This window comes from Alligator mississippiensis, chromosome 11, assembly GCF_030867095.1.
Source record: "Alligator mississippiensis isolate rAllMis1 chromosome 11, rAllMis1, whole genome shotgun sequence".
Classification (NCBI taxonomy): Eukaryota; Metazoa; Chordata; order Crocodylia; family Alligatoridae; genus Alligator; species Alligator mississippiensis.
Genome location: NC_081834.1, coordinates 58593580 through 58619963, shown reverse-complemented (window position 1 = coordinate 58619963; position 26384 = coordinate 58593580). Strand labels below are relative to the sequence as shown.

The window sequence follows — 26384 nt, the reverse complement described above, 5'->3', positions numbered from 1 at the left end:
GGGGCAGGGGCAGAGCCAGGGGCAGGGGCAGGGGCGGTCCCCGGTCTCCCGCCACCCGGTCCGAGCCGCGCCGCCTCCTTTCCCGCTGACCGCGGGGCCCGGCAGGGCTGCGGCCTCTCCCGGCGGAGGACACGCGGCGGCGCCGATGCCCCGGGCACCCGCGAGCAGCCCCGGGGCGATGGCGGAGCAGGGCCCGGGCCGTGTGCCGGCAGGGCGAGTGTCTGGCGCGGCCCAGGCCGGGGTCGGGGGAGCCTCAGCCCTGCGGGAAGCGGCGCAGGGTCCCAAGGAGGAGCCGGTGCCGTGCCGGGAGAGGCGGGGGCAGGAGGTGAGGCAGCCCGTGCCCCCCCCCGCCCCCCCCCCCCGCCCCGCACACCCAGCGCTGCCACCCGCACCAGCTCCCTGCGCCGGCACCTGGAGCCGCACGGCCAGGGCTGCGCTGCGGGGGCCGACGTTGGGGCAGGTGTTGGAGGAGGAGCTCCATGTGTGAGCGTTTCACCCTGATCGTGGGTGCTGCCAACCCTGTCTCCGTGTGCCTGGGGGATGTCTCCTGCTGTCCCGTCTCTCCCAGTCCCCGCTCCCCGGTGACACACTTCTCTTGTCCCCAGGTCACAGTGAGTGTGAAGGTCGAGGAGGCAGCCTCACATGAGATGCAGCCCACCCGGGCGCTGCAGCAGCCCGGCGATCCCTGGCCGGAGCAGGCGCGGGCCCAAACTGCGGATGTGCCTCTGGAGGAGGCAGCACAGCGGGACAGCCCAGGGCCTCGGGACCAGCCACCTCACGGCCCCAGAGAGGAGCCCATGCTGGACCTGGAGTCGGGTGAGGGGCCGGGTGCGAGCTGGGGCGTGGGTCTGAGTGCCGCAGCAGTTATTCTCCATCTCCCTGCTCTCCCGCACGTCAGAGCTTCCAGCTGCCGCAGTCACGGGCCAGTACAGGAGAACAGCAGGGCTTTCCCCTGCCAGCAGCACCAGGCCTGACCTGTGCATTGTCTTCCCCACCCACAGGTGCAGGGACCATGAGCAGAGCTCATCAGCAGCCTCCTGAAGAAGGGCCTGCAAACCTGGAGCTGCCCAGGACTTCCCCAGGGAGGCTGGGGGAGAGGGGCTCCCTGACCTTGGAACCAAGCCGACTGCAGCAGGGGCAGGGGAGGCTGGCAAAGCAGGTGGAGAGCACGGAGGTGAGCAGGGCACCAGCTCCATTGTGGGTGGGAGTGCAGCTGGGGCTGTGCTTGGGAGGAGCCAGGGGGCTTGTCAAGAGTTTAGGAAGCATAGAGCGCTAAGGATCGACAAGCCTCTGGTGACGGGGGCTGCAGCATTGTTATCCCTGTTTGCTGGAGCTCATTACCAGTGCCAATAGCAGGGGCTGCTGGTACGGGAAAGCCAGGCCATAGTTGTAGATCATCTGGCCCTAAAGGTGCTGCCTCAAAGGACCAAGCACGTAGAATGCGATGAGCCAGGTCAGGACTGACACGTGGATCCCTGCATCCACGGCTGCACCCACATCCCCTGTCAGTGCAGGAAGGGGCATTTTGCATCTCTGTGTGTCATGGCCCAGCCTGCAGAGAGGTGTGGCGCAGAGGGATTGTGGAGAGGGCAGCGGGGACTGGAGGCAGCTGAAACAGGAGAGACTAATGGGGTAATGCTTGTGCCTGCAGCTCCAGGAGGCCTTTGAGGACGTGGCTGTGTATTTCATGCGGCAGGAGTGGGAGCTGCTGGAAGATGCACAGAAGGGGCTGTACCGGGACCAGATGCTGAAGAACTGGCGAGCCCTCATTTCCCTGGGTAACGCTGTTTCCTGCTTCTCCCTCCAGCCGTGTCAGCGCTGACCCTTACTGTCTTCTCCCTGCTTCTCAGGATTCTCGTCGTCATGAGCGTTTCCCTGGGGGCTGAAATCCATATCCTCCCCACAGCTCTGTGCGTAGTCATGCATCTCTCACATTTTACAATGACATCTTCTGCTCCTTTTGATCTCGCCACATTCACCTGAGTCTTTCCCGTTCTTGTAACCCCCGGTGCTTCCATACCCTGCCATGTCTTGGTGAGTGCATCTCCCTTTCCCTTCTCAGAGTAGTCTTGTCATCCCCAATTCAGTGGACAGAAAAATTCACTGCCAGCTGTTCCTCAGGGAATGGTTGTGATTCCCTCCCTGTTCCACTTAGCTTGTACTGTCCCACACATCTAATACTAAGCGTGCTCAATCAGTGCTGTCTAGATCCCCCTTCTTTCCTTTGGTTCTGGCCCAAAAGAGGGTATCGGAAGCATTATCAGCCCCTGTTGTTATCACCCTTGGGATCAGCATTTCCTTGACTGCATCTCTAGTGACCTGTACACACATGATGGAATCCAGGAATGTCTGTCTTTAGATCCCTGGAAGCTTCTGCCCGTGTTCCTTCCCAGTGGCAACACATAGGGGGTACATGGGCACCCTGGGAGCACTGGTGCACCCCCTGACTGGCCATGCTCACTGCTTAGGTGATGGGCAGAGGGGGCAGGTGGGAATACTGGTGCCCCCTCTGTGAGCACCGGCTGATCGCTGCAACTGCTCCCAGGGAACCCCCCCTGAGGGCAGCAAGATCAGCCATGGGTGGGGGGGCCTCCCCAGTCAGCAGTATTAGCCGCAGGACCCCCCCAGACAGTGGGTCTGGTCTAAGGCAGCACCAGTCGCCCATGTTCCTTCCTACAGTCTTCATCTCCACAGGCCAGAGGTTCTGGCTTGGCTGGGTTTACTTGGAGACCTGCTCCTGAGCTCACTCTGCCCTTCACAGAAGTTGTTGTCTCCTCCTCCCGACATCCCTCTACATGTCGGTGATTAAAAGATGTGGGCGCAGTGCAGGACAGGTTAAAAAACAGGTGTAATTTCCAGAGGGTCTCTGATACAGGGGTGGTTCTGGCTTGTGGGCAGGGCTGAGGGACTTACCTTCTATGAGGTCAGTTTGCTTTTCTGGTGCTTTATTTTCCCTCCAGTTCCCCTGAAGGACTTTCTTGGGGAAAGGCTCCAAGGCCTTTATTGTTCAACAAAGACCGTGTCAGTTATTCCTAGGTTATGGACTTTGATGTGATGCAAAAGGTGTCTCCTTCTGCATTCTCTTGTCTGCATCCAGGACTCCCAGGACCTTTGTTTAAAACACTGCAGGATTTCCCCACTTGTGTGCTCTTCTTCCTTTTTGGGACAATCCTCACATTGGATGTGATGTTTGCTTTTGTTGCCACTGCAGATATGAACATTTCCCTTCTTCTGCCTTGTTGGGGAATGACCCTCTCTCCCCAAAAAAAAGTGTCTTGATCAGCCATCTGTCCTGGATTTTGTTCACTGCTGCCAGGCCTCGCTTTGAACCTTCCCACAGAAGAAACTCACTTCCATTCCTTTGCCTGGAATGACACTAAGACACGTTATCCTGTCACCAGTGTGTCCAGTATCTCTTCATTTCAGTGCCATATAAAAAGTGAAAGTTTCATCTTTGCGCTTTTTTGCGCATCACATGTCACTGCATCTCTGCCCCCTGTCTATGGGAGCTCTGTTGGTCTCAAACACTTCTTCTGCCTCAAAGTGAAAGTGGTGGTGACATTTCCCAATGACCATTCCCCAGCACCTGGGTGACAAAGGTCATCATCTATAAAGGCTTCCCCGTGCGGTGCCTTCTATTGCATCCTAAACGTTCTCCCTTTCTTGTCCTCTAGGGCCCCAGTAGAATCCTTGAGTTCATTGTAGCCATTCCCCATATTCCACTTGGTTATTTAGCATCCAGTACCTAGTCATAAATACTTTTTAACCACTGCCCCAAACAGGATATCAAGGTTCCACCCCTGACTTAATCCGCCGCATTGTGCGAGGCCAGGAGGAGCTCTGGGTCGGTGATGATGAGGACCGTGGGGGCATCTCAGAGGGCCTGCTGCCAGGTGAGTTGTGGCTGTCCCCTCCCCCGACTCTCCTCTCAGAAATGCCCCGTGCCCACAGTGATGGCGGGGCCAGGAACCTGCAGACCTGCCTGGCGCTGTCCTTACAGGTTTCTGAGCTCAAATAGCTTAAGTAGTCATGTGTCCAGGCAGGTGTTGTTCCCATGCACTGAGATTTGAAGCGGAGGAGACAAGCACCCTTTCCCTTCTCCCCCTAACTACAATTGTCATGGGGAAACCGTATTTGCTATTTCAATGTTTAGGTACAGATTTGGTTCCCTGGGATAACATGGTCTTAAATTTCTGTCTTCATTTTGCAGTGTAAGAGTTGATTCCCCAACTCAAGGTAGCCATACCTCTATTGCACCCTCTCCCAAGGCATGGGATTTGTAGTCCCCCATGAAAATCAGCATAGTGGGTCAAAGCTCCACATAGCCATTATTGTAGGATAAGAGAGAGGTCTGGGGCTCTGCCTTGTCTCTCCTGGTCAGGTCAAGCTGGAACTGAGGAAGTGTTGAATTCTGGTCTCGAGTTGCATTGTATGGCTCTATGGGGTGGGTGGGATTCATGAACCTTCATGTTGCAGGGAGAAGTAAATCCCCCATGGCTCATGCCTGTGCCATGAGTGTCACAGAGCTTGGGACTCAGTAGGGTCCACATGCAGGTTCATGCCAAGGCCTTTGTCCCATGGCATATTCTGGTGATGTGGAGGCCAGCTGGGCCTCATCAACAGAGGAAAGCCACATGGGCCCATTTCAAACCTCAGACCTTTCCCTGGAAGCGGGAAGGAGGCACAGTACTGTTCCTTCCAGGAAGGAGACCCACAGACATAAGTCCTCCCCTCCCAGATCAGGTTTTGGAGGGAGGAGGGACGACATGGGTGTTTTCTACCAAGGAGAAGCAGCTGGTCCAGTGTAAAGCCATTGTTTTTACACACCCCTGACTTCTGGTGGGTCCCCAAAATCAACCACAAGGCTGTCCTCCCTGGTACATGATGTTGCTCTCAGGACTGCCAGAGATCAGGGGCGAGCAGTGGAGAGCAGTCTCACCAATGCACTTTGGCTTTTGGAGCGTGTTGGTCCAGCGCGTAGGAGGGCTTGGCATCATTTTCTCTTGGACCCATCATTACTGTGGGACAGAGCAGCCCCTAGAGAGACTCCTTCTTCCTTTACACTGATTCTGCCTTTGGTCTCCTGGGCATATTGGAGTAGGAAGCCATTCAGGTCTTGTCTTAACACATCCCACATGGGTTTCTCCCACCAGATTCTGAGGGGATGGGGCAGCTGGGCCAGAAGCTCTGGAACCATTAGCCTGGAACAGGGACATTCCCCTTTCTCACCCCCTGCACTTGTGGTTTGGCAGAAGGACCTTGTTCTTTTAAGAAAGCATAAGTGCCCAGGTCCAGTCATGCCCACAGACCCGTCACAGCAATGTTTGGCCTGTATCGGGAGGGCTGGGACTAACCTAGACTTTCTCTTCTCCATGCAGGAGGTGCCTGGCTGCTAAGCAATGCTGAGAAGCACAGTCCTGAAGAAGGGCCTGCAAACCTGGAGCCACCCCAGACTTCCCCAGGATGCTTGGGAGAGATGGAGTCCCCGAGACATGAGGAAAAACAATTGCTAAAGAGCGTGGGGAGGCCTCATAAGCAGAGGGAGAATGTAGAAGTGAAGCAGGTGCCATCTTCCCTTGGGTGTGGGAATGGAGAAAGGACAGAAGCCAGAGAGAGCCCTGGGCACAGGGAAGGATTTGTGGAACTGAAAAGCCGTGAGGCAAAGTTCCACCGGAAAGAGACCCTGCATTCGAGCCAAGCCAGTGGGGAGGGCCTGAGAGGGAAGCAGCAGGTGCCTGCTAAGCCAAGGGGCAAAGGCCATCCCTGCCGGAAAACCTCTGGCTGCCCCTCAAACCGGGCTCTGCCACATGAGTGCTCTGTTTGTGGAAAAAGCTTTGCCCATTCCTCCGATCTGGTACGACACCAGCGTATCCATACAGGGGAGAAGCCGTATCAGTGCTCTGAGTGCGGGAAGAGCTTCACCCATTCCTCCAATCTGGCACGACACCAGCGCAGCCATACAGGGGAGCAGCCATATCAATGCTCTGAGTGTGGGAAGAGCTTCACCAGTTCCTCTTATCTGGCCATCCACCAACGCATCCACACAGGGGAAAAGCCATATAAGTGTTCTGAGTGTGGGAAGAGCTTCACTAATTCATGCAACCTAGCCCAGCACCAACGCACCCACACAGGAGAAAAGCTACATCAGTGCTCTATATGTGGGAAGAGCTTTACCCTGTCCTACCTGGCCACACACCAGCGTATTCACACAGGTGAGAAGCCATACAAGTGCTCTGAGTGCGGGAAGAGCTTTACCCACTCCTTCAGCCTGGCCACACACCAGCGAATGCACACAGGGGAGAAGCCACATCAGTGCCCTGAGTGTGGGAAGAGCTTCGCTTATTCATCCCAGCTAGCCCAACACCAGCGCATCCACACAGGGGAGAAGCCACATAAGTGCTCTGTGTGCGGGAAGAGCTTTACCCACTCTTCCAACCTGGCCACACACCAACGTATTCACACAGGTGAGAAGCCATACAAGTGCTCTGAGTGCGGGAAGAGCTTCACCCACTCCTTCAGCCTGGCCACACACCAGCGTATGCACACAGGCGAGAAGCCACATCAGTGTCCTGAGTGTGGAAAGAGATTCAGTTATTCGTCCCAGCTGGCCCAGCACCAACGTATCCACACTGGGGAGAAGCCACCTCAGTGCTCTGTGTGTGGGAAGAGCTTTACCCAGTCCTCCTATCTGGCCACACACCAGCGTATTCACAGGGGTGAGAAGCCATTCAAGTGCTCTGAGTGTGGGAAGAGCTTTACCCATGCCTTCAGCCTTGCCAGACACCAGCGTATGCACACAGAGGAGAAGCCACGTAAGTCGTCTTAGTGTGGGAAGAGCTTCACTTGTTCATCCCAGTTAGCCCGGCACCAACACATCCACACAGGCGAGAAGGCACCTCAGTGCTCTCTATGTAGGAAAAGCTTCACCGGTTCCTCCCACCTCGCCATCCACCAGTGGATGCACACAGCGGACAAGCCACATCAGTACTCTGTGTGTAGGAAGAGCTTTACCCTGTTCTGCATACTGGCCACCCACCTGCACATCCACAGAGCAGTGAAGCCACATAAGTGCCCCAAGTGTAGAAAGAGCTTCACCCAAACCTCCAGCCTGGCCCAACAGCAATGCATCCACACAGGGGGAAAATAACATCAGTCCTCTCTGTGTGAGGATAGCTTCCGGGACTCCTCCACCCTGGCCAAACACCAGTGTATCCATACCCAGTAGCATCCGTATTTGTGCCAGCAGTGCAGGGAGGGCTTGCAGACACCTCCCTGCTCGGCTCTTGCTAGTGGCTGCCTTTAGGCAAGCAGCCTTCTGCTATGGGAGTGCAAAAAGATTTCACATAGCCTTTGGGCCTTGCAGGGCACTGCAGAACTCAAAGGACCCAGTAGCAAGTCCCCAAGATTTGATTGGGGGAGGGCATAATAAGAAACACCTAAGGAGAGGCCAGCCCAGATGTTGCGGGTCCTGTGAGGGGATGATCTTTGTATCAGTCTTAGAGCCTATGCCTTCTCCATCATTCTCTAAAAGCAGCCAGTTCCTTCCAGGGAGAAGAAACGCCTTCCCAATAGGGTGCCCTCCCCAAGACGGCTGACTCCAAATGCCCCAGGGCCTGTCCTTGGCCACCTCCCGTGCCCATCAGGTCTGCAAGGAACTGCTGCTGTCACCCCATGAACCCAGCCTGGCAGGTTTTGTTTCTGAGCCTCTCTCCAGAACTTTGTACCCCTGGGTGCCTGCTGCTCCCCTGCCCTCCTGCTCTTCACAGCACTAATGCAGACTGTGCTCAGAAAGCCCCAGCACTGGGCATGGTATCCCTGTGGCTGGGCTGGGCTCTCTCCCTGCTCCAGAGCTGTGAGATGGGAACCAACCAAGGCCCAGAACGCTTTCAAGGGCAGATTTCCCTGTCACTTCCCAGCCCCTTCCCTTTGCCAAGGATTCACTGTGGTCCAGGCCTGTTGGGAGCCATCGGGTACAGGTTTTGGTCACACTCAAGGCTTCACTCCCATGTACTGCTGTGCAGCAAGGACCCTGTCCTTTGGAAGAAGCCTGTGGGCAGGAGACAGTCGAGTGCCTTTTCTGGGAGAAATGTGTGGGGCGGGGAGGTGCAGCCTGTGGTAGGTCCTTCTGTGGAAGGGTGGGCAGTGTATGAGAACATCCTCTGGGTGAATGCAGTATGTTGTCATCTGGGGAATGTTCCCTGGTCTCTAATATTCCAATACACACTGTCTTATGGAGAAATATGCTTGGGCTTCTTTTGTACATGTCCAGATAAAATGCAAGGTGCCAGAGACATCCTGGGTGGATGGAAAGGCAGACTGGGAGATCTGCTTGGTTTGAGGACACAACACTCAGCCCTTGCTCATCTGACTAGGAGCCACTCAGCTCAAGCTGCCTCTATCTCCTCACTAGAGAGAAAGAGACAGGACCCAGAGCAGGCTCTGCAATCACATCAGCCAACTCCCTCAGCATCTTCGAGTACATCTAGTCCAGCCCCATGGACTTGTACATATCCAGCTTTGTAAATGGTCCCTAACTTGTTATTTCACCACTGAGAGCTGCTCACCTCCTCCCCAAACTCTGCTGCTTGGTGCAGTCGTCTGGGAGGTGAGCTTGCCGGTCAAGACTGAGGCAAGAGAGGTTTTGAGCACTTCAGCCTTTTCTGCAACCCCTGTCACAAGGTTGCCTCCCCCATTCAGTAAGGAACCCACGCTTTCCTTGAACCTCCTCTTGGTACCAACATACTCATAGAAACCTTTCTTGTTGCCCTTCACAACCCTTGCTAGCTGCAACTCCAGTTACGCTTTGGCCTTCCTTTCTTCATCCCTACATGCCCAAGTCGTGCTCTTATAGTCTTGCCTAGTAATTTGTCCAAGTTTTCACATGTTATAAGTTTCCTTTTGGTGATTTAACTTACTCAAGAGTTCCCTGCTAGACCAAGCTGGTCTTCTGCCATACTTGTTAGTTTTCCTGTGCATCTGGATGGTTTGTTTGTGCCCTCTCAGTAAAGCTGCTTTGAAGTACAGCTAGCTCCCCTGGACTCCTCTCTCCCTCAGACTGGCTTTACAGGGGACCCTGGCCAGCAGTTCCCTGAGCAAGTCAAAGTCTGCTTTTCTGAAGTTCATGGTCCTTATTCTGCTGCTCTCCATCCTTCTTTTCCTTAGCATCCTGAACTCAATCATCTCATGATCACTGCAGCCCAAGACCAGATAAAATGCAAGGTCCCAGAGACATCCTGAATGTAACACCCTGGGAAGCTCCAGCTTTGGCAATACCGCTCCTTTCTGCCCTGCCAAGCAGGCTTGGGTGGGAGCAAAGAGATGGGTCCCTCCAGAGCACTGGGCCAGTTGGAAAGGTGAACTGGGGCATCTTGGTTTGAGGTCACAACACTTAGCTCCTGCTCATCTGACCAGGAGCCCCACACAGCTTAAGGTGCCTCTGTCTCAATACACAGAGAGACTGGACCTGGGGGATGGTAGACACACATGGGTGCAAGTCCACACTAGGTTTCTTGAAAGAAACACCTGAGTGTGGGGGCGTGGGGCCTCGATGAGGTTGGACAGCCATTAGTTGGGGGTGATCTGGGCTTAGCTATACCTGTCTTGTGCTAGGGGTCGTGCCCAGGATTCTCAGCTTTGGTGACTACCACGTGGAGCTGAGTGGGATTCCTGTCCCTGACCCCCTTCTGCTGTATGTGTCAGGAGGTTTTTAAGCCTTCCTCTGAGGAATTGGGCATGTGGGCAGTAAGCTGTGCTGAGCCTTTCTGGATAGGCTGGGACAGGCCTCTACATAAGACTGGTAGCAGTCATTATGAGTGTTGCTGTCACTGCTACAGTTATTATTATGAGTGGCGGTGTTATTACTTATCACAATTATATAAATACCAATAATAATTCTATTGTTATAAATAGTAGAGATGCATTGATAGAAATTTTTTGAGCTGATACTGATGGCTGATATTTAACAAGCCGTATTGGCCTATACTGATCTGACTGCTGATATGCAGCCAGGCAGCTTAGAAAGCAGCGTCCGGCTGGTAAGTTGTAGGGGAAGGGGCATGGTGGGGGCAGATGGAGGCCCCAGTGGTCTGGGCAGGGGCAGGCACTGCACAGCCAGGGCAGAGCGCTGGACGGAGCTGCGAGCAACTTGTTTGGAGGGCATGGAGGGTGGCTTCCACCACTGCATGCACCCCAGGAGGGCATGGGGGTGGGTGTTTGTCTCTGGATCTGCATGAAGAGCGAGGGCAGGCTGCTATTGTAGGCTGGAGCCAGGGCCAGCCTGGGGGGCTGGACTGGGCTGCACTGGGGGTGGTCGGCGGCAGTGCTGGGAGGGGATCTGGGGGGACTATGGTGAATGTTGGGGTGGCTGCAGCACCCCCCACCCCATAGCCTCCCTTCCAGCACTGCCACTGCCCACCTCGAGCGCAGCCCAGCCTGGCCCCCAGCTGGGAAGAGCAGTATTTCTTTCACAATGGGGCAAATTTTCAAAATAGACCAGTGATGGTCTATTAACAGAACTTCAGACAGACAGGGAGTGATTGAGACATTTGCAACACCTTGGATGCCTGTTTTGAGAAATACGAGGATGTGTATGTGCCTTGCTAAACAAATCCTCATATTTCCTGTGTTCAATGCACATTTTACAGGTTTTGCTTGAAACGTATATTTAGTCTTTTGTCTTCCTTTGTTGCTAGCTCAATTGAAATGTATATATAGTTTTCTTGCCTTCTCTAGTTACACTGGCTCAGCCTTTCTCTCTCTCTCTTAGACATGTGATGAGTGTGCCAGGTCTCTGCCAATAATTCTGCTGTTTCCCCATGACTCCTGCGTGGGAGAGCAAGAAGCCCTGTCATTCAGTCATTCTTTCTTCCCTCTACTATTTTCTCTGCCCACAAGCATGGCTCATTCATGAGGCAGGGCCCAGCAATAGCTCTTGGAACCCACAGCTGATTGAGGCCTAAATTGCCACGTGTGCGCGTGCACATATAATTATGCACATACACAACTATACATATGCACATATAGATTCATAGATGTTAGGGTCGGAAGGGACCTCAATAGATCATCGAGTCCGACCCCCTGCATAGGCAGGAAAGAGTGCTGGGTTCAAATGACCCCAGCCAGATGCCCATTTAACCTCCTCTTGAAGACCCCCTGGGTAGGGGAGAGCACCACCTTCCTTGGGAGCCCATTCCAGATTTTGGCCACTCTAACTGTGAAGAAGTTCTTCCTAATGTCTAGTCTAAATCTGCTCTCTGCTAGCTTATGGCCATTATTTCTTGTGACCCCCAGAGGCACCTTGGTGAGCAGAGCCTCACCAATTCCCTTCTGTGCCCCCATGATGAATTTATAGGCAGTCACAAGGTCGCCTCTCAACCTTCTCTGGCGGAGGCTGAAGAGGTCCAGGTGCCCTAGTCTCTCCTCGTAGGGCTTGGCCTGCAAGCCCTTAACCGTACGAGTGGCCCTTCTCTGGACCTTCTCCAGGTTATCCGCATCCTTCTTGAAGTGCGGTGCCCAAAATTGCACGCAGTACTCCAACTGCGGTCTGACCAGCGCCTGATAGAGGGGAAGTATCACCTCTTTGGATCTGTTCATCATGCATCTGCTGATTCGCAATAAAGTGCAGTTAGCTTTTCTGATGACTTCATCACACTGACAACTCATGTTCATCTTGGAGTGCACTAGGACTCCGAGATCCCCTTCTGTTTCCATGCTGCGGAGCAGGTCGTTTCCTAGGCAGTAGGTATGCTGGATATTTTTCCTCCCTAGGTGCAGCACTTTGCATTTCTCCTTGTTGAATTGCATTCTGTTGTTTTCTGCCCACTTGTCCAACCTGTCCAAGTGTGCCTGTAGTTGTTCCCTGCCCTCCGCCGTGTCCACTTCTCCCCACAGTTTTGTATCATCCGCAAACTTGGACAGAGTTCACTTCACTCCCTCGTCCAAGTCACTGATGAAGACATTGAAGAGTATCGGTCCAAGGACCGAGCCCTGCGGGACCCCACTGCCCATGTCCTTCCAGGCTGATACCGACCCATCCGCCACCACTCTCTGGGTACAACCCTCTAGCCAATTGTACACACGTACATACACACACAAGCATATTGTACACACATACATAGACACACACACATACGTACACATATATTGTACACACATACATACACACACAAACACACCCTTGTATGCATAAACACATACACAAATATATACACATATATATACACAGAGACACATATATACATGTGCACATGTATACATACAGACATATATAAGTATACCTAGACATACATCTATGTATCCACACGTGTACATACATACTTATAGGCACACATACATGTATACATGTGTGCAATCTTTTATATTTATATATATAGTTATCTATATATCTATATATATCTGTGCATACATATACACATGTATATATATGCATACACATAAACATACACTCACATAAAAGAATACATACACCTATATATAACATACATCTACATACATATAATCATACACATACACACACACACATTTATACATATAAACAACACATACAGATAAAAAGATGCAGATGTGTATACACATATATAGATATACATATACACGTAGTTACACACAAGTATACATACACGTATATACATGTGCAGATATATACATCAGCCTACATACATCAAAGGACATATAACCCTACACGCATATATATATATATATATATATATATATATATATATATAGTGCACATATGTATACCTAAAAGGACAGTCACACGTGTAGGTTTGACATCCCCCCGACACATACTTATAAATTATACTAGCCAATTGCCTGTCAAGAAGGGGGGGGGCAGGGACAGGGCACAGTCACACACTGCCCCAGCGCTGCTGCTGCTCTGCCTCGGGACCCCCGACGCCCCACCCTGTGGTGCTGCTGCCTCCCAGGTGCATGGGAGGGGGGGAATGCTTGTATGCATCAGCTGCAGCCACCACCCTGCACTGCCACCACTGCATGTCCAGCTGTACGCCTCCCTCACCCCCCCACCCTCTCTCCTGTCTGTTCTCAGGGCCTGGTGGTGGCGGGGTGCTGTCACTGTGTCCCCCTCCCCTTCCTGCTCCCCACCCTGCTGGATCTTGTTGGGACCTGGCGGTGGCAGCAGGGACAAGGCCAGAGCAGGAAGGCGAGGCCTGTGCTGTGCTGCCAGCGCACCACACTGCCGCTGCTCCCATGGGGTAGAAGGGGCAGTTCCAGCCCCTCCCCTCACTCCCCGCCATCATGGTGGTGCTCCGCCATGTGTGTGTCTGTGCAGAGCACTCTGATTGGTTGTTTCAGTCAGCATTGTGATTGGCTGATGAGACAACCAATCAGTGTGTAACTAAAGTGTTACAGACAGACAAAGGCTTTTATTATATTAGAACTAGGAAATTACCTGTCAAGAATGACGGGGGGCCAGAGCCCAGTGTCTGGCCCCTGCCCCATCTCCCCCTATCCTTGTCTGGCCCCATGCTGGCCCCCTACCCACTTCAGGCCCAACCCCCTTCCCATCGCTTTGGGGCCGGCCCCATTCCACCCCCCTGCCCCGCACTTCAGGTCCAGGCCTGCCCCCATTCCCACCCCTGCCCCGCCACTGCAGGCTTGACCCCGTTCCCACCTCTGCTGCGTCGGGCTCGACCCCATTCCTTCCTGTGCTGCATTGGGCCCAACCCTGTTCCTCCCCTCCCCCACCGTGTTGGGCCCAACCCTGTTCTCCCCTCCTGCCACAGTGGGCCTGATCTGGTTCCCCGCCATCACTTCAGGCCCAACCTCATTCCCGTCCCGCCTGCTGACCGCAGCGGGTCCAACCCCGTTTCCCCACCTCACGCTGCTCCTCCTGTTCCAATGCTGTATTTGTACTCTGACTGGCTGTTTCAGTCAGCCAATCAGAGCACGAATAAAAGCATTATGGACAGACAGACAGATTAAGGCTTTTATAATATTAGAATTTTTAGCCTTTTTTGCCCCATTATTCTCACCTCAGGGTTGTCCAGGGCAAACAAACAGCGCACTGGGGCACAGTCTGTCCTGAGGAGAACATCACCGTGCAGAGCGCTGACTCCTGCACAGGCGATGCTGCGGGGGGCATGTCCCCCCCCCCCCCCGATTGGCCACGGTCGAAGCTGCCACTGGCTTCTGCAGGCAGTTGCTGCTCACTCCCCACCCCCACCCCCACCCCGCTACTAACACCACTGCTGGTGTCTGCAGGCGGTCCCTGCTCGCAGACACTGACACCAGTGTCTGTGGGCAGCCCCTGCTCGCCGCCATGATGTGTCATCCCTCCACCCGGTCCTGGGAAGCACCAGTCATTCATTCACTCTCGAGCGCCTCCAACAGGCTCCAACCCCCTTAGGCGAATCAGGACTCAAATCATTTCAACGCTTTTTAGCCCCAGGGCGCTACTCCTACAGCATATTTCTGCCCCATTGCAGTACCACGTGGCTAGGAAGAAGCACCCCCCATTTATGTGGTAAAACCGCTGCTGTGTTGAGCTGGGATTGGCGCCAGTCAGTGGCTGCCATGTTGATACCAGAAACTGTGGCACGTTGGGCGTTTTTAGGCAACTTGGGCAATAGTTTGATTTCTCGCGTGCTGGGGAGTGCCCGCCCCCAGGGGCTGATTTAACCCAGGATGGACCACGGCCCTTTCCACGAGGAAACACCGATGCGAGGCGCTAGTGCTGGGATCCTGCCATAGCCGCAGCCGCAGCCACAGCCACAGCGCTCAGGCTCACGCCTTGTGGCGGGTGCGACGGGCAGCACCGGGACGAGGTGCAGCCCAGCCCCCTGAGGGGAGGTGGAGGCGTTGGAAGCCAATGGGTGGCCCCGGCGATGCCACTTTGGCCTGGGTCCAGCCTGGGCGAGGTGACCCACGAGTGGCCACCTTGTTGCAACGGGAGAGCGCCGGCCTGGCCGCGCCGCGCCGCGCCGAGCACGATGGACGGGGCTCAGCTTCGACACCCTTCGGCGCGGGGCACTGCGGGCACAGCCGGCGCCCAGGGACAGCGTGGCCGGGACCCGTGTCCTCTGTGGAAGTGGGCACACGGGGACGTCTGCACCAAGCCCGGCGGCCCGACCCCACGTGGTCTCCCTGCTCCCGCGGCCGGCACGGGGCGAGGGGACCCTGCAGCTTCGGCACCTTTACCCCCCGCCCCCCGCGCATGCGCATGCGCAGCCCCTCACGGGGCGGGCCAGGGAGAGCAGCTGCTGTCTGTGCATGCGCCGTGAGCACAAAGGCGGAGATGCCTGCGGAGGGATTCACTGCGCATGCCCGGGCCGGGAGCAGCGCGGGGCGGGGCGAGAGACAAAGCAGTTACTGCGCAGGCGCGGGCGGGCCGAGGGGCGGGATCTGCCAGGTGGGTGCAGAGCGAGTTGGGGCGCGGTGCCGGGGGCGGGGCGGGGCGGGGCGGGGCGGGGGCTCCTGGACCAGCCTCGGTCCCGCCTGCGGGGAGCGGGGCAGGGCAAGGCAGAGCCTGGGGCGGGGTCGGTCCCGGTCTCCGTCCCCCGCTCCGGGCGCCCGGGGCAGGGCGAGTGTCTGGCGCGGCCCAGGCCGGGGTCGGGGGCGCGGCAGCCCTGCGGGAAGCGGCGCAGGGGCGCGAGGAGGAGCCGGTGCCGCGCCGGGAGAGGCGGGGGCAGGAGGTGAGGCAGCCCGTGCCCCCCCCCCCCCGCCCCGCCCCGCCCCGCCCCGCACACCCAGCGCTGCCACCCGCACCAGCTCCCCGCGCCCGCGCCTGGAGCCGCACGGCCGGGGCTGCGCTGCGGGGACCCAAGCCTGGGGCTCGGGGAGACCGGGAAAATCCATGTCCGAGCATTTCATCCTGATCTCGGATGTTGCTGACCCATCTCCGTGTGCCTGGGGCATGTTTCCTGCCTCCCCGTCTCTCTGAGCGGTAGCTGTCCAGTGACGCGCTCCTCTTGTCCCCAGGTCACGATGAGCGTGAAGGTCGAGGCGGTGGCCTCGGACCAGTCGCGGCGCACCGGGGCGCCGCAGGAGCTCGGTGAATCCTGGCCCCTGCGGCCGTGGGGCCGAACCACAGACGTGCCTCTGGAGGAGGCAGCACAGAGGGACAGCCCAGGGTCTTGGGACCTGCCAGACCCGGTGTCAGGTGAGGGGCCGAGCGCAGCCCAGGGCGTGGGTCTGAGTGCTGCAGCGGTTCTCCATCTTCCCTCTCCCACATGCCAGAGCCTCCAGCTGCTGCAGTCACAGGCCAGTCCGGGAGAACAGCAGGGCTTTCCCCTGCAGGCAGCACCAGGCCTGACCTGTGCATTGTCTTCCCCACCCACAGGTGCAGGAACCGTGAGCAAAACTCATCAGCAGCCTCCTCAAGAAGGGCCTGCAAACCTGGAGCTGCCGAGGACTTCCCCAGGGAGGCTGGGGGAGAGGGGCTCCCTGAACCATGAAGCGAGCCAGCTGCAGCAGGGGCAGGGAAAGCTGGCAAAGCAGACAGAGGGCACGGAGGTGAGCAGGGCACAAGCTCCAGCGGGGGTGGGAGTGCATCCTGGGCCATGCGTGGGAGGAGCCAGGGGGCCTGTCAAGAGGTTGCGGAGCAGGGAGAGCTAAGGAGCAACAAGTCTGTGGAGACATGAGCTGCAACCACACCCAGCCGGCATTTGTTGGAGCTCACCACCAGTGCTGATAGCCAGGGGTGCTGGCACGGGAAGGCCGGGCCAGTCGTGGAGCCCCTGGCCCTAAAGCTCCTGCCTCAAAGGGCCAAGCACATACAAAGTGATGAACTGGGCCAAGGCAGACATGTGGACCCCACCACACCCACATCCCCTGTCAGTGCAGAAGTAGGCATTTTGCACCCCTGGGTGTCGTGGCCCAGCCTGCAGAGAGTTGTGGCGCAGAGGGATTGTGGGGAGGGCGGCGGGGGCTGGAGGCAGCTGGACCAGGAGATAGTGATGGGGTAACGCTTGTGCCTGCAGCTCCAGGAGGCCTTTGAGGACGTGGCTGTGTATTTCACACGGGAGGAGTGGGAGCTGCTGGAAGACGCACAGAAGGGGCTTTACCGGGACCAGATGCTGAGGAACTGGCGAGCCCTCGTTTCCCTGGGTAACGCTGTTTCCTGCTTCTCCCTGCAGCCCTGTCAGCGCTGACCCTTGCTGTCTTCTCCCTGCTTCTCAGCACTCTTGCCCTCATGAACTTTTCCCCGGGGGTTGAAATCCACATCCTCCCCACAGCTTCATGCATGATCATGCGCCTCACATTTCACACCAACATCTCCTGCTCTGTTTGATCTGGCCTCCTTCACCTGAGTCTTCTCCGTTCGTATAAGCCCCAGTGCCTCCATATGCAGTCGTATCTTGGCTGTAGCATATCCCTTTCCCTTCTCAATGTGGTTGTCATCTCAAATTTATTAGCCAGAAAAATTCACTCCCACCTGCTCCTCAGGGAATGGTTCTGATTTCCTCCCTGTCCCCCTAGTGTGTCCTGTACCACATGCCTAACGCTGCGAGCATGCTCAGTCAGTGCTGCCTTCTTTAGTTAGGAGCAGGGATCTGGGTTTTCCCATTCCCATGGAAAAATGGAGAAAACCATGGATTCCCTGTTTTTAGCATGGCTTTCCCCTTTTAGCAGAGAAATCTGCAGATTCTCTGCTTTTGGAAAGAGCTCTTGCAGGCTGGCACAGCTCCAGCCTGCAAGAGCCGATTGCAGAAAGGACAGGAAGCCCCCAGCCCTGAGGCTGGGCTCAGACTCGCCCTTCGCCCTTGGAGCCTAGAGGTAAGTGGGGTTTGGGGGCTGTGGGGCAGGGTTGGGGGCTGAGGAAGTGGGGGGTACTGCCGGCCCCAAGTGGCACACTGCAGCCAGAACCAGGGCCAGGGGGTGAAGGCAGGGGTGCCCCTCTGTGGGGGGGCTTTGCAGGTAAGTGATGCAGGGTGCAGTGTGGTGGTGCCCACCATGTGCAGGCCGCATATACTGCCCAGTGGAGGGGGAGGCTTACATGCAGCCATCTGCACAGCTCCATGGCCAACTCTGCAGCGGTGGCGAAGGATGGGGACGGGGGGAGTCTCGTGTGCGGCTGCCCCTGCCACTTACCTGTAGGGCCGTGCCAGCGGTGACGGCCACTACCTACAAAACCTCCCCGTGCTGCGCGGAGCAGTGCCTGGAGCTGTGCAGCCCAGCTGCAGGGTGGCGGCAGCACCGTGGTGGCGGCTGGGCGGCACGCAGCCTTGCCCCTTGTGGCTGGCGGCAGCGGTAGGTGCAGGAGGTTCTGTACACAGCAGCTGTCTCTGCTGGCACGGCCCCACAGGTAAGCGGCAGTGGCCACTGCGTACAGAACCTCCTACGCTGCTGCTGAGCCGTGCCCAGAGCTGTGTGGCCAGCCACGGCGCAGCAGCAGTGCGGTGGTGGCCGCGGCGCGGGGTGGTGGTGGGGATGGCTGCGTGGCACCCGGGTGCCACCACAGTGTCGCTGCTGCCCTGCAGCTGGCTGCGCAGCTCCGGGCACTACTCTGCGGCAGCACGGGGAGGTTTTGTAGGCAGTGGCCGCCACCGCTGGCACAGCCCTACAGGTAAGTGGCAGCGGCCGCTGCATGCGAGCCCTGCCCCCATCCCTCACTGCTGCTGCAGAGGCAGCCACGGAGTTATGCAGCCAGCCGTGTGCAAGCCTCCCCCTTCCCTAGGCAGTCAGCTAGGCACCATGTGTGCGGCTTGCACATGGCGGGCACCACCACACTGTGCCCAGCATCGCTTACCTGCAAAGTCCCCCTGGCCCTGCTTCTGGCTACAGTGTGCCACCTGGGGCTGGCAGCACCCACCACTCCCTCAGCCCTCAAGCCCCACTTACCTCTAGGCTCCAGGGGTGAAGGGCATGGCTCCACGGTGGCAGCACTTGCCTGCAAAGCCCCCCCCAGCCAGCATGCAGCTGCCACCACCCCGCACCTCTGCGGAGCCATGCAGCTGGTCACAAGGCATAAGCAGCGGTGCAGTGGCTGCTGCTGCATGTAAGCCCCCCTTTTCACCCCCCGGCCGGGTAGCACATACGTGGCCTCTACATGGTGGTTGCCACCGCGCTGCTGCTGCTGCCATGTCCTGTGCCACTTGCCCACAGCCGTGCGGGTGGCCGGGATGGTAGCGCGGGGTGCAGTGGCAGAGTTGCAGTGGCAGTCTCCGTGTGCGAATCCCCTGTCAGGCCGGCCAGCGCGTGTGTGGCCCACAGAGTGGCACCCCTGCCCTCACCCCCTGGCCCTGCTCCTGGGATTGGGCACAAGGGCATGCTCCCCCCCCCCCCCCCCCCTTCCTTGATTTGTCCCCTCAGTACCTTCCCTTTCCCCTTCCCCCCAAAACACACTTACCTGCTGGGGTGGGTGTCAGTGTCTGTGTGTACCTGTGTGTCTGCATGTCTGTGTCTGGGAGGCTGTTGTGAGGGGCGTTAGGAGGGCTGTTGAGGCTGCGCGGGGGGGGGAGTGCAGGGCACCAGCAGCGCTGTGGAGGGCCTTTAATTTTTATCACGGGTTTTGGGGTTTTAACTGGAGAATTTGCAATTTTTAAACAGAGAAAACCAGAATCCCTGGTTATGACTCAGCAGAGGGAAATGAAAGTCTTACTAGCCCTTGTTGTTACCACCACTGGTTTTAGCATTTCCTTGACTCCATTGCTAGTGACCCATGCACGTGCAATGGAATCTGGGTACTTCCGTCTCCAGATGCCTAGAAACTTCTGCCCATGTTCCTTCCTAAAGTCTTCATATCCACCAGCTACGGGCTCTGGCTTGACTGTATTTCCTTGGAGACCTGTTCCCAAGCTTGCTCTACCATTCACAGTTGTCATCTCCTGAAATCCCTCTGCATGTCAGATACCCATCATGGTGTTAAAAAGAGGTGGGCTCAGTGCAGGACTGGTGAAAAATGGTTGTTTTTTCCAGAGGGTCTCTGATACAGGGGTTGTTCCGGCTTGTGGGCAGGGCTGAGAGACTTACCTTCTCCCATGTCCATTTGCTTTTTTGGTGTTTTCTTTTCCCTCCAGTTTCTCTGAAGGGCTTTCTTAGGGAAGGGCTTCATGGCTTTTTGCTCTGTAAAGACCATGTTGACCATTCCTACATTATGGGCTTTCATGTGCTCAAAAAGGTGTCTCCTTCTGCCTTCTCTTGTCCATATCCAGGACTCCCAGGACCTTTGTTTCAGACCCTGCAGGATTTCCTCACTTGTGTGCTCAACTCCCCTTCTGGGAAGATCCTCCCATTGGATGGGATGATTGCTTCCGTTGCCACTGCAGTTCTTATAAAATCTTCTTCTCCTCTGCACAGTTGGGAAATGACACTCTGTCCCAGAAACAAGTGTCACAATCAGCCATCTGTTGCCAGGCCTCACTTTAAACCTTCCCACAGAAAAAACTTGCTTCCATTCCTTTGCCTGGAATGACACTGCTAAGGTAGATGTTACCTAGCCACCAGTGTGTCCAGTGTGTCTTCATTTTCATGCCTTATAAATAGTGAAAGCTTCATCTTTATGCTGTTTAGCACATTACACATCACTACATCTGCAACCCTGTCCCTGGGAACTCTCTTGGTCTCGCACCCATTTTATACCTCAGAGGAGTGGTGGGTACTTTTTTTCCTGTCACCATCCCCCCAGTACCTGGGTGACAAAGGCCATTGTCTATCAAAGGCTTCTCCCTGCAGTGCCATCTCTTGCATCCTAAACGTCCACCCTCCCTTGTCCTTCAAGGCCCCAGTAGAATCCTTGAGTTCATTGGATCCATTCTCCAAATCCTAGCTGGTTATTTGGCATCCAGTACCCAGTCATGAATGTTTTTTAACCACTGCCCCAAACAGGACATCGAGGTCCCACCCCTGACTTAATCCACCGCATTACGCGAGGACAGGAGGAGCTCTGGGTCTGTGATGGTGAGGACATTTCAAGGTTGGAGGATCTCCTGCCAGGTGAGTTGTGGCTGTCCCCTGCCCCGACTTCCCTCTCAGAAATGCTCCATGCCCACTGTGCCTGGACCCTGCAGACCTGCCCTTTCCCTTCTTGTCCCCCTAACTACAACTGCTAGGGACAGTGAGTTTCTGGTTTTGATGTTTAGGCACAGGTCTGGCTTCCCTGGAATACCATGGTCTTAAAATTCTGTCTTTGTTTCGCAGTGCAAGAGTTTATTCCCCAAGCCCAAGGTAGCCATACCTCTATAGCAGCCTCTTCTAAGGCATGATGGGATTTGAAGTCCCCCATGGAAATCAGCATGGTGGCTTGCAGCTCCATGTAACCATTATTGTAAGGCAAGAGAGAGGCCTGGGGCTCTGCCTGGTGTCTCCTGCTCAGGTCGAGCTGGAACCTAGGAAGTGTTGAATCCTGGTCTCGGACTGCATTGAATGGCTCCTGGCTCCAAAGGGTGAGAGGGATTCACAAGCTTTCATGTTGCAGGGGGAAGTGAACCCCCATGACTCATGCCTTTGTGTTTCATCTCTGGGCCATGAGTATCACAGAGCTCTGGACTCAGCAGAGAGTCCATGTACAGGTTCATGCGAAGGCCTTTTTCCCAGGGCAGATTCCAGTGATGTGCAGGCAACCTGGGCCTCATCAGCAGAGGAAAGCCACATGGGCCCGTTGCAAGCCCTAGACCTTTCCCTGGAAGCAGGAAGGAGACACAGCCCTGTACCTTCCAGGAAAGAGACCCCCAGCTCAGTCCCCTCCTCCCAGAGCAGGTTTTGGAGGCAGGAGGGATGAACCACATGGGTATTTTCTACCTAGAAGAAGCAAATGGTCCAGTGTAAGGCCATTCTCCCCACACACCCTAACTTCTGGCAAGCCCCAGAAATCCACTGCGAGGCTGTCTATCCTGGTACCAGATGCTGCTCTCAGGACTGCCAGAGATCACGGGTGAGGAAAGCAGACCAGTCTCACCAATGCACTTTGGCTTTCGGAGCATGTTGGCCCAACCAGTTTGAGGGCTCAGTATCATCTCCCCTGGGTCTACCAGTGCTGTGGGACAGAGCAGTCTTTAGAGAGACTCCTTTCTTTATGCTGATTCTGCCTCTGTTCTCCTGGTCCCGTTAGAGCAGGAAGTTACTCAGGTCCACTCCTAACACACGTCCCACGTGGGCTTCTCCCAGTAGAGTCTGAGGGGATGGGGTTGAGCGCTAGGTCACAAATTCTGTGGTCCTGGCTCTGACCTCCACTGAGCAGGAAATATTAGCCTGGCACAGGAACGTGCCCCTACCTCACCCTCAGCATTTGGGGCTTGGCAGGGCGACATTCTCTTCAGGAAACTTAAGTGTCAAGGTCTAGTCATGCTCACAGGCCCAGGACAACAGAGGAAATTGCAGTGTTTGGCCTGTGAAAACAGGGTATGGCTAACCTGGAGTTTCTCCTCCCCATGCAGAAGGCGCCTGGCTGCTAAGCAGAGCTGAGAAGCAGAGTCCTGATGAAAGGTCTGCAAACCTGGAGCCACCCCAGCCTTCCCCAGGGAGTTTGGGCAAAATGGAGTCCCTGAGACCTGAGGAAGAACAATGGCTCCAGAGCCAGGGGGGCCCCCAAAAGCTTAAGGTGAATATGGCAGTGAAGCAGGTGCCATCATTTCTTGGGTGTGAGAGTGGAGAAAGGACAGATTCCAGAGAGAGCCCGGGGCCCAGGGAAGGATTTCTGGAGATGAAGAGCCATAAGGCAAAGTTCCATCGGAAAGAGACCCTGTATCTGAGCCAAGGCAGTGGGTGGGGCCTGGCAGGGACGCAGGAGCTGCCTGCCGAGACCTGGGGCAGAGCCCACCCTGACCCTGAGTGCCGGAAAACCTTTAGCTGCCTCCCACACCGTGCTCTTCCACATTGGTGCCCTGAGATTGGAAAGAACTTCACCCGCTCCTCCCACCTGGTGGTGCACCAGCACATACAAAAAGTGAAGAAACCACATCAGTGTTCTGTGTGTGAGAAGAGCTTCACCTATTCCTCCCATCTGGCACAACACCAGCATATCCATACAGGGGAGAAGCCATATAAATGCTTTGAGTGTGGGAAGAGCTTCACCAGTTCCTCCCATCTGGCACGACACCAGCGCTTCCATACAGGGGACAAGCCATATCAGTGCCCCGAGTGTGGGAAGAGCTTCACCAATTCCTCCCATCTGGCACGACACCAACACATACACACAGGGGACAAGCCATATCAGTGCTCTGAGTGTGGGAAGAGCTTCACCCAGTCCCACAACCTTGCCCAGCATGAACGTATTCACACGGGTGAGAAGCCATATCAGTGCTCTGTGTGTGGGAAGAGCTTCAGCCAGTCATCCCACCTGGGCCAGCACCAACGTATCCACACAGGGGAGAAGCCATATCAGTGCCCTGTGTGTAGGAAGAGCTTCACCAATTCATCTCACCTCACCCAGCATCAACACATCCACATGGGGCAGAAGCCACATCAGTGCTCGGTGTGCGGGAAAAGCTTCAGCCATTCCTTCAATCTGGAACAACACCACCGTATCCACAGAGAAAAAAAGCCATATCAGTGCTCTCTGTGTGGGAAGAGCTTCACCCGGCCCTCCCACCTGGCTCGGCACCAGCGTATACACACGGGGGAGAAACCACATCAGTGCTCCGTGTGTGGGAAGAGCTTCACCCATTCCTTTAATATGGCACAACACCAGCATATCCACATGGAAAAAAAGCCACATCAGTGCTCTCTGTGTGAGAAGAGCTTCACCCGGCCCTCCCACCTGGCCCAGCACCAGCGTATACACACGGGGGAGAAACCACATCAGTGCTCTATGTGTGGGAAGAGCTTCATCCGGTCCTCCCACCTAGCCCGGCACCAGTTTATACACACAGGGAAGAAGCCACATCAGTGCACTGTATGTGGGAAGAGCTTTACCAGTTTGTCCCACTTGGCCCAGCACCAACGTATCCACACAGGGGAGAAACCACATCAGTGCTCTGTGTGTGGGAAGAGGTTCACCAATTCCTCCAATCTTGCAGCACACCAGCGTATCCACACAGAGGAAAAGCCACATCAGTGCTCTGTGTGTGGGAAGAGCTTCACTCAGTACTCCCACCTGGCCCGGCACCAGCCTACCCACACAGGGGAGAAGCCACATCAGTGCTCTGTGTGTGGGAAGAGCTTCACTCGTTCCTCCAATCTGGCCATCCACCACCGCATCCATACAGGTGAGAAGCCATATCAGTGCTCTGTGTGTGGAAAGAGCTTCACCTATTCATCCCACCTGGCCCAGCACCAACGCATCCACACAGGGGAGAAGCCATATCAGTGCTCTGTGTGTGGGAAGAGGTTCACCAGTTCTTCCAATCTAGCACCACACCAACGTATCCATACAGAGGAAAAGCCACATCAGTGCTCTGTGTGTGGCAAGAGATTCACCCAGTCCTCCCAGCTGGCCCGGCACCGGCCTCTCCACACAGGGGAGAAGCCACATCAGTGCTCTGTGTGTGGGAAGAACTTCACCCGTTCCTCCAATCTGGCCATCCACCAGCGCATCCACACAGGGGAGAAGCCATATGAGTGCTCCAAGTGTGGAATGAGCTTCACCCATTCCTCCCATCTGGCTCGACACCAGCACATCCATACAGGGGAAAAGCCATATTAGTGCTCTGTGTGCGTGGCAAGACTTCACCAATTTATACCTCCTGGCCCAGCACCAGTATAGCCACACACAGGAGAAGCCATATCAGTGCTCTGGGTGTGGGAAGAGCTTCCCCCTTTCCTTCATTCTAGCACAACACCAGCCCATGCATACAGGGAAGAAGCCACATCGGTGACCTTTGTGAGCTTCAATTTTATCCACCTGGCCACCCACCAGCACATCCACACAGAAGGAAAGCCACATCAGTGCTGTGTGTGTGGGGGAAGAGCTTCACCCAGTCCTCCCATCTCGCCCAGCACCAGTGTATCTACAAAGGGGAGAAGCCATAACATTGCCCAGAGTGTGGGAAGAGCTTTACCCTCTCATTTAGCCTGGCCACACACCAGCATATGCATACAAGGGAGAAGCTGCATTAGTAGTGAAGAGCTTCACTATTTTCCTGCCCCTTGGGCAAGGGGCTGGAACCAATGATCTCTTGAGGTCCCTTCCAGCCCTAATGGCTATGAAATCCAAACTGGCCTGGTACCAATGCCTCCCCTCTGGCCAAACACCAGTGCATCGGCACCCAGGAGCATCCATAAGTCTACCAGCAGTGAAGGGAGGGCTTGCGGGTGCCTACCTGCTCAGCTTCCACCTGTGCATTCAGGCAAGCAGCATGCTGTTATTGGAGTGCAGAAAAATATAATGTAGCCTTTGAGCCTTGTCAGGCACTGCAGAACCCAAGGGCCCAGTGGTTGGTCCCCAAGGTTTGATTGTGGGGAGGGGCTAATAGGAAACACCTTGGGCAAAAGCCAGCCCAGATGCTGGGGGAACCTGTGAGGGGATGATCTTTGTATCAGCCTTGGATCCTCTGCCTTCCCAGTTGTTTTCTAAAGGTAGCCAGTCCCCACCAGGGAGAAGTGCCTTCCCAATAGGGTGACCTCCCCAAGACAGCTGGCTCTGAATGCCTGTCCTTGGCCGCCTCCCATGCCCATTGAGGTCTGCAAGGAGCTGCTGCTGCCACCCTGAGCCTGGTCTGTCAGGTTTTGCTTCTCACCCTCTCTCCAGAGCTCTGTACCCCTGGGTGCCTGCTGCTCCCCTGCCCTGCCTTTTGCCGCACTCTTAATGCAGTCTCTGCTCAGAAAGCCCCATCACTGGGCATGGTATCCCTGTGGCTGGGCTCTCTGCCTGCTCCAGAGCTGTGAGACAGGAACCAACCAAGGGCCAGAACCCTTTGCAAAGCAGATCTCCTTGTCACTGCCCAGCTTCTCTTTGCAGAGGTTTCAGTGGTCCAGGGGCAGTTGCAAACCCTCGGGTGCAGGATTCAGTCACACTGGAGGCCTCACTCCAGGGGCAGGCAATTATTTTGGGTGGAAGGCAGCTTACCAAATTTTGGCAAGCTATTGAGGGCCACATGGGTAGCCCCGCCCTGGTTGCCATCTTGGGACCAGGAGTTCTGTCCCCTAACCCCTGGCCTTTGCCACCAGAAGTCCCCTCCTCCCCCAGGAAATACTCCTTTCAGTAAGGTGGTTTGCCATCTCAGAACCAGAAAAATGCCAAATTATATTATAAAAATCAAACATGTACTACAACGTTAATTTCAAAAAATATTTTTGTCCTGATTTACATGTGTGGGCATATTGTACATAGAGTTGATAGTATCATAGCTTAAAATGAAGTCTTATTCTTGTATATTGTGGGTGAGTATAGGTTTGTGGGAGGGTGTGGGTTTTGTGGGGGGGCTGTGTATGGGGGGAGGGTGGCTGGGGAGGGTTGTGGCTTGGGTGGAGGGGAGGGTTTTTCCCACAGCCTGCCCCCCCCCCAGCCCACGTGTGGCAGGCAGCGCTCCTCCAGGCCTGGACACTGTGTT

At 55.8% G+C, this 26384-nt stretch overlaps 1 protein-coding gene across 1 annotated transcript; it reads left to right on the top strand.

Annotated features, from left to right (window-relative positions):
- Positions 1–47: 47 nt before the first annotated feature.
- Positions 48–26206, top strand: LOC132243706 (zinc finger protein 91-like). The gene is given in 12 exon segments (XM_059714104.1): positions 48–325; positions 606–816; positions 1002–1174; positions 1652–1778; positions 3783–3893; positions 5379–7141; positions 15378–15650; positions 15937–16117; positions 16298–16470; positions 16938–17064; positions 20785–20892; positions 22332–26206. Coding segments are annotated over 12 exon segments (5634 nt in total). The 5' UTR covers positions 48–145; the 3' UTR covers positions 24539–26206.
- Positions 26207–26384: the final 178 nt, after the last annotated feature.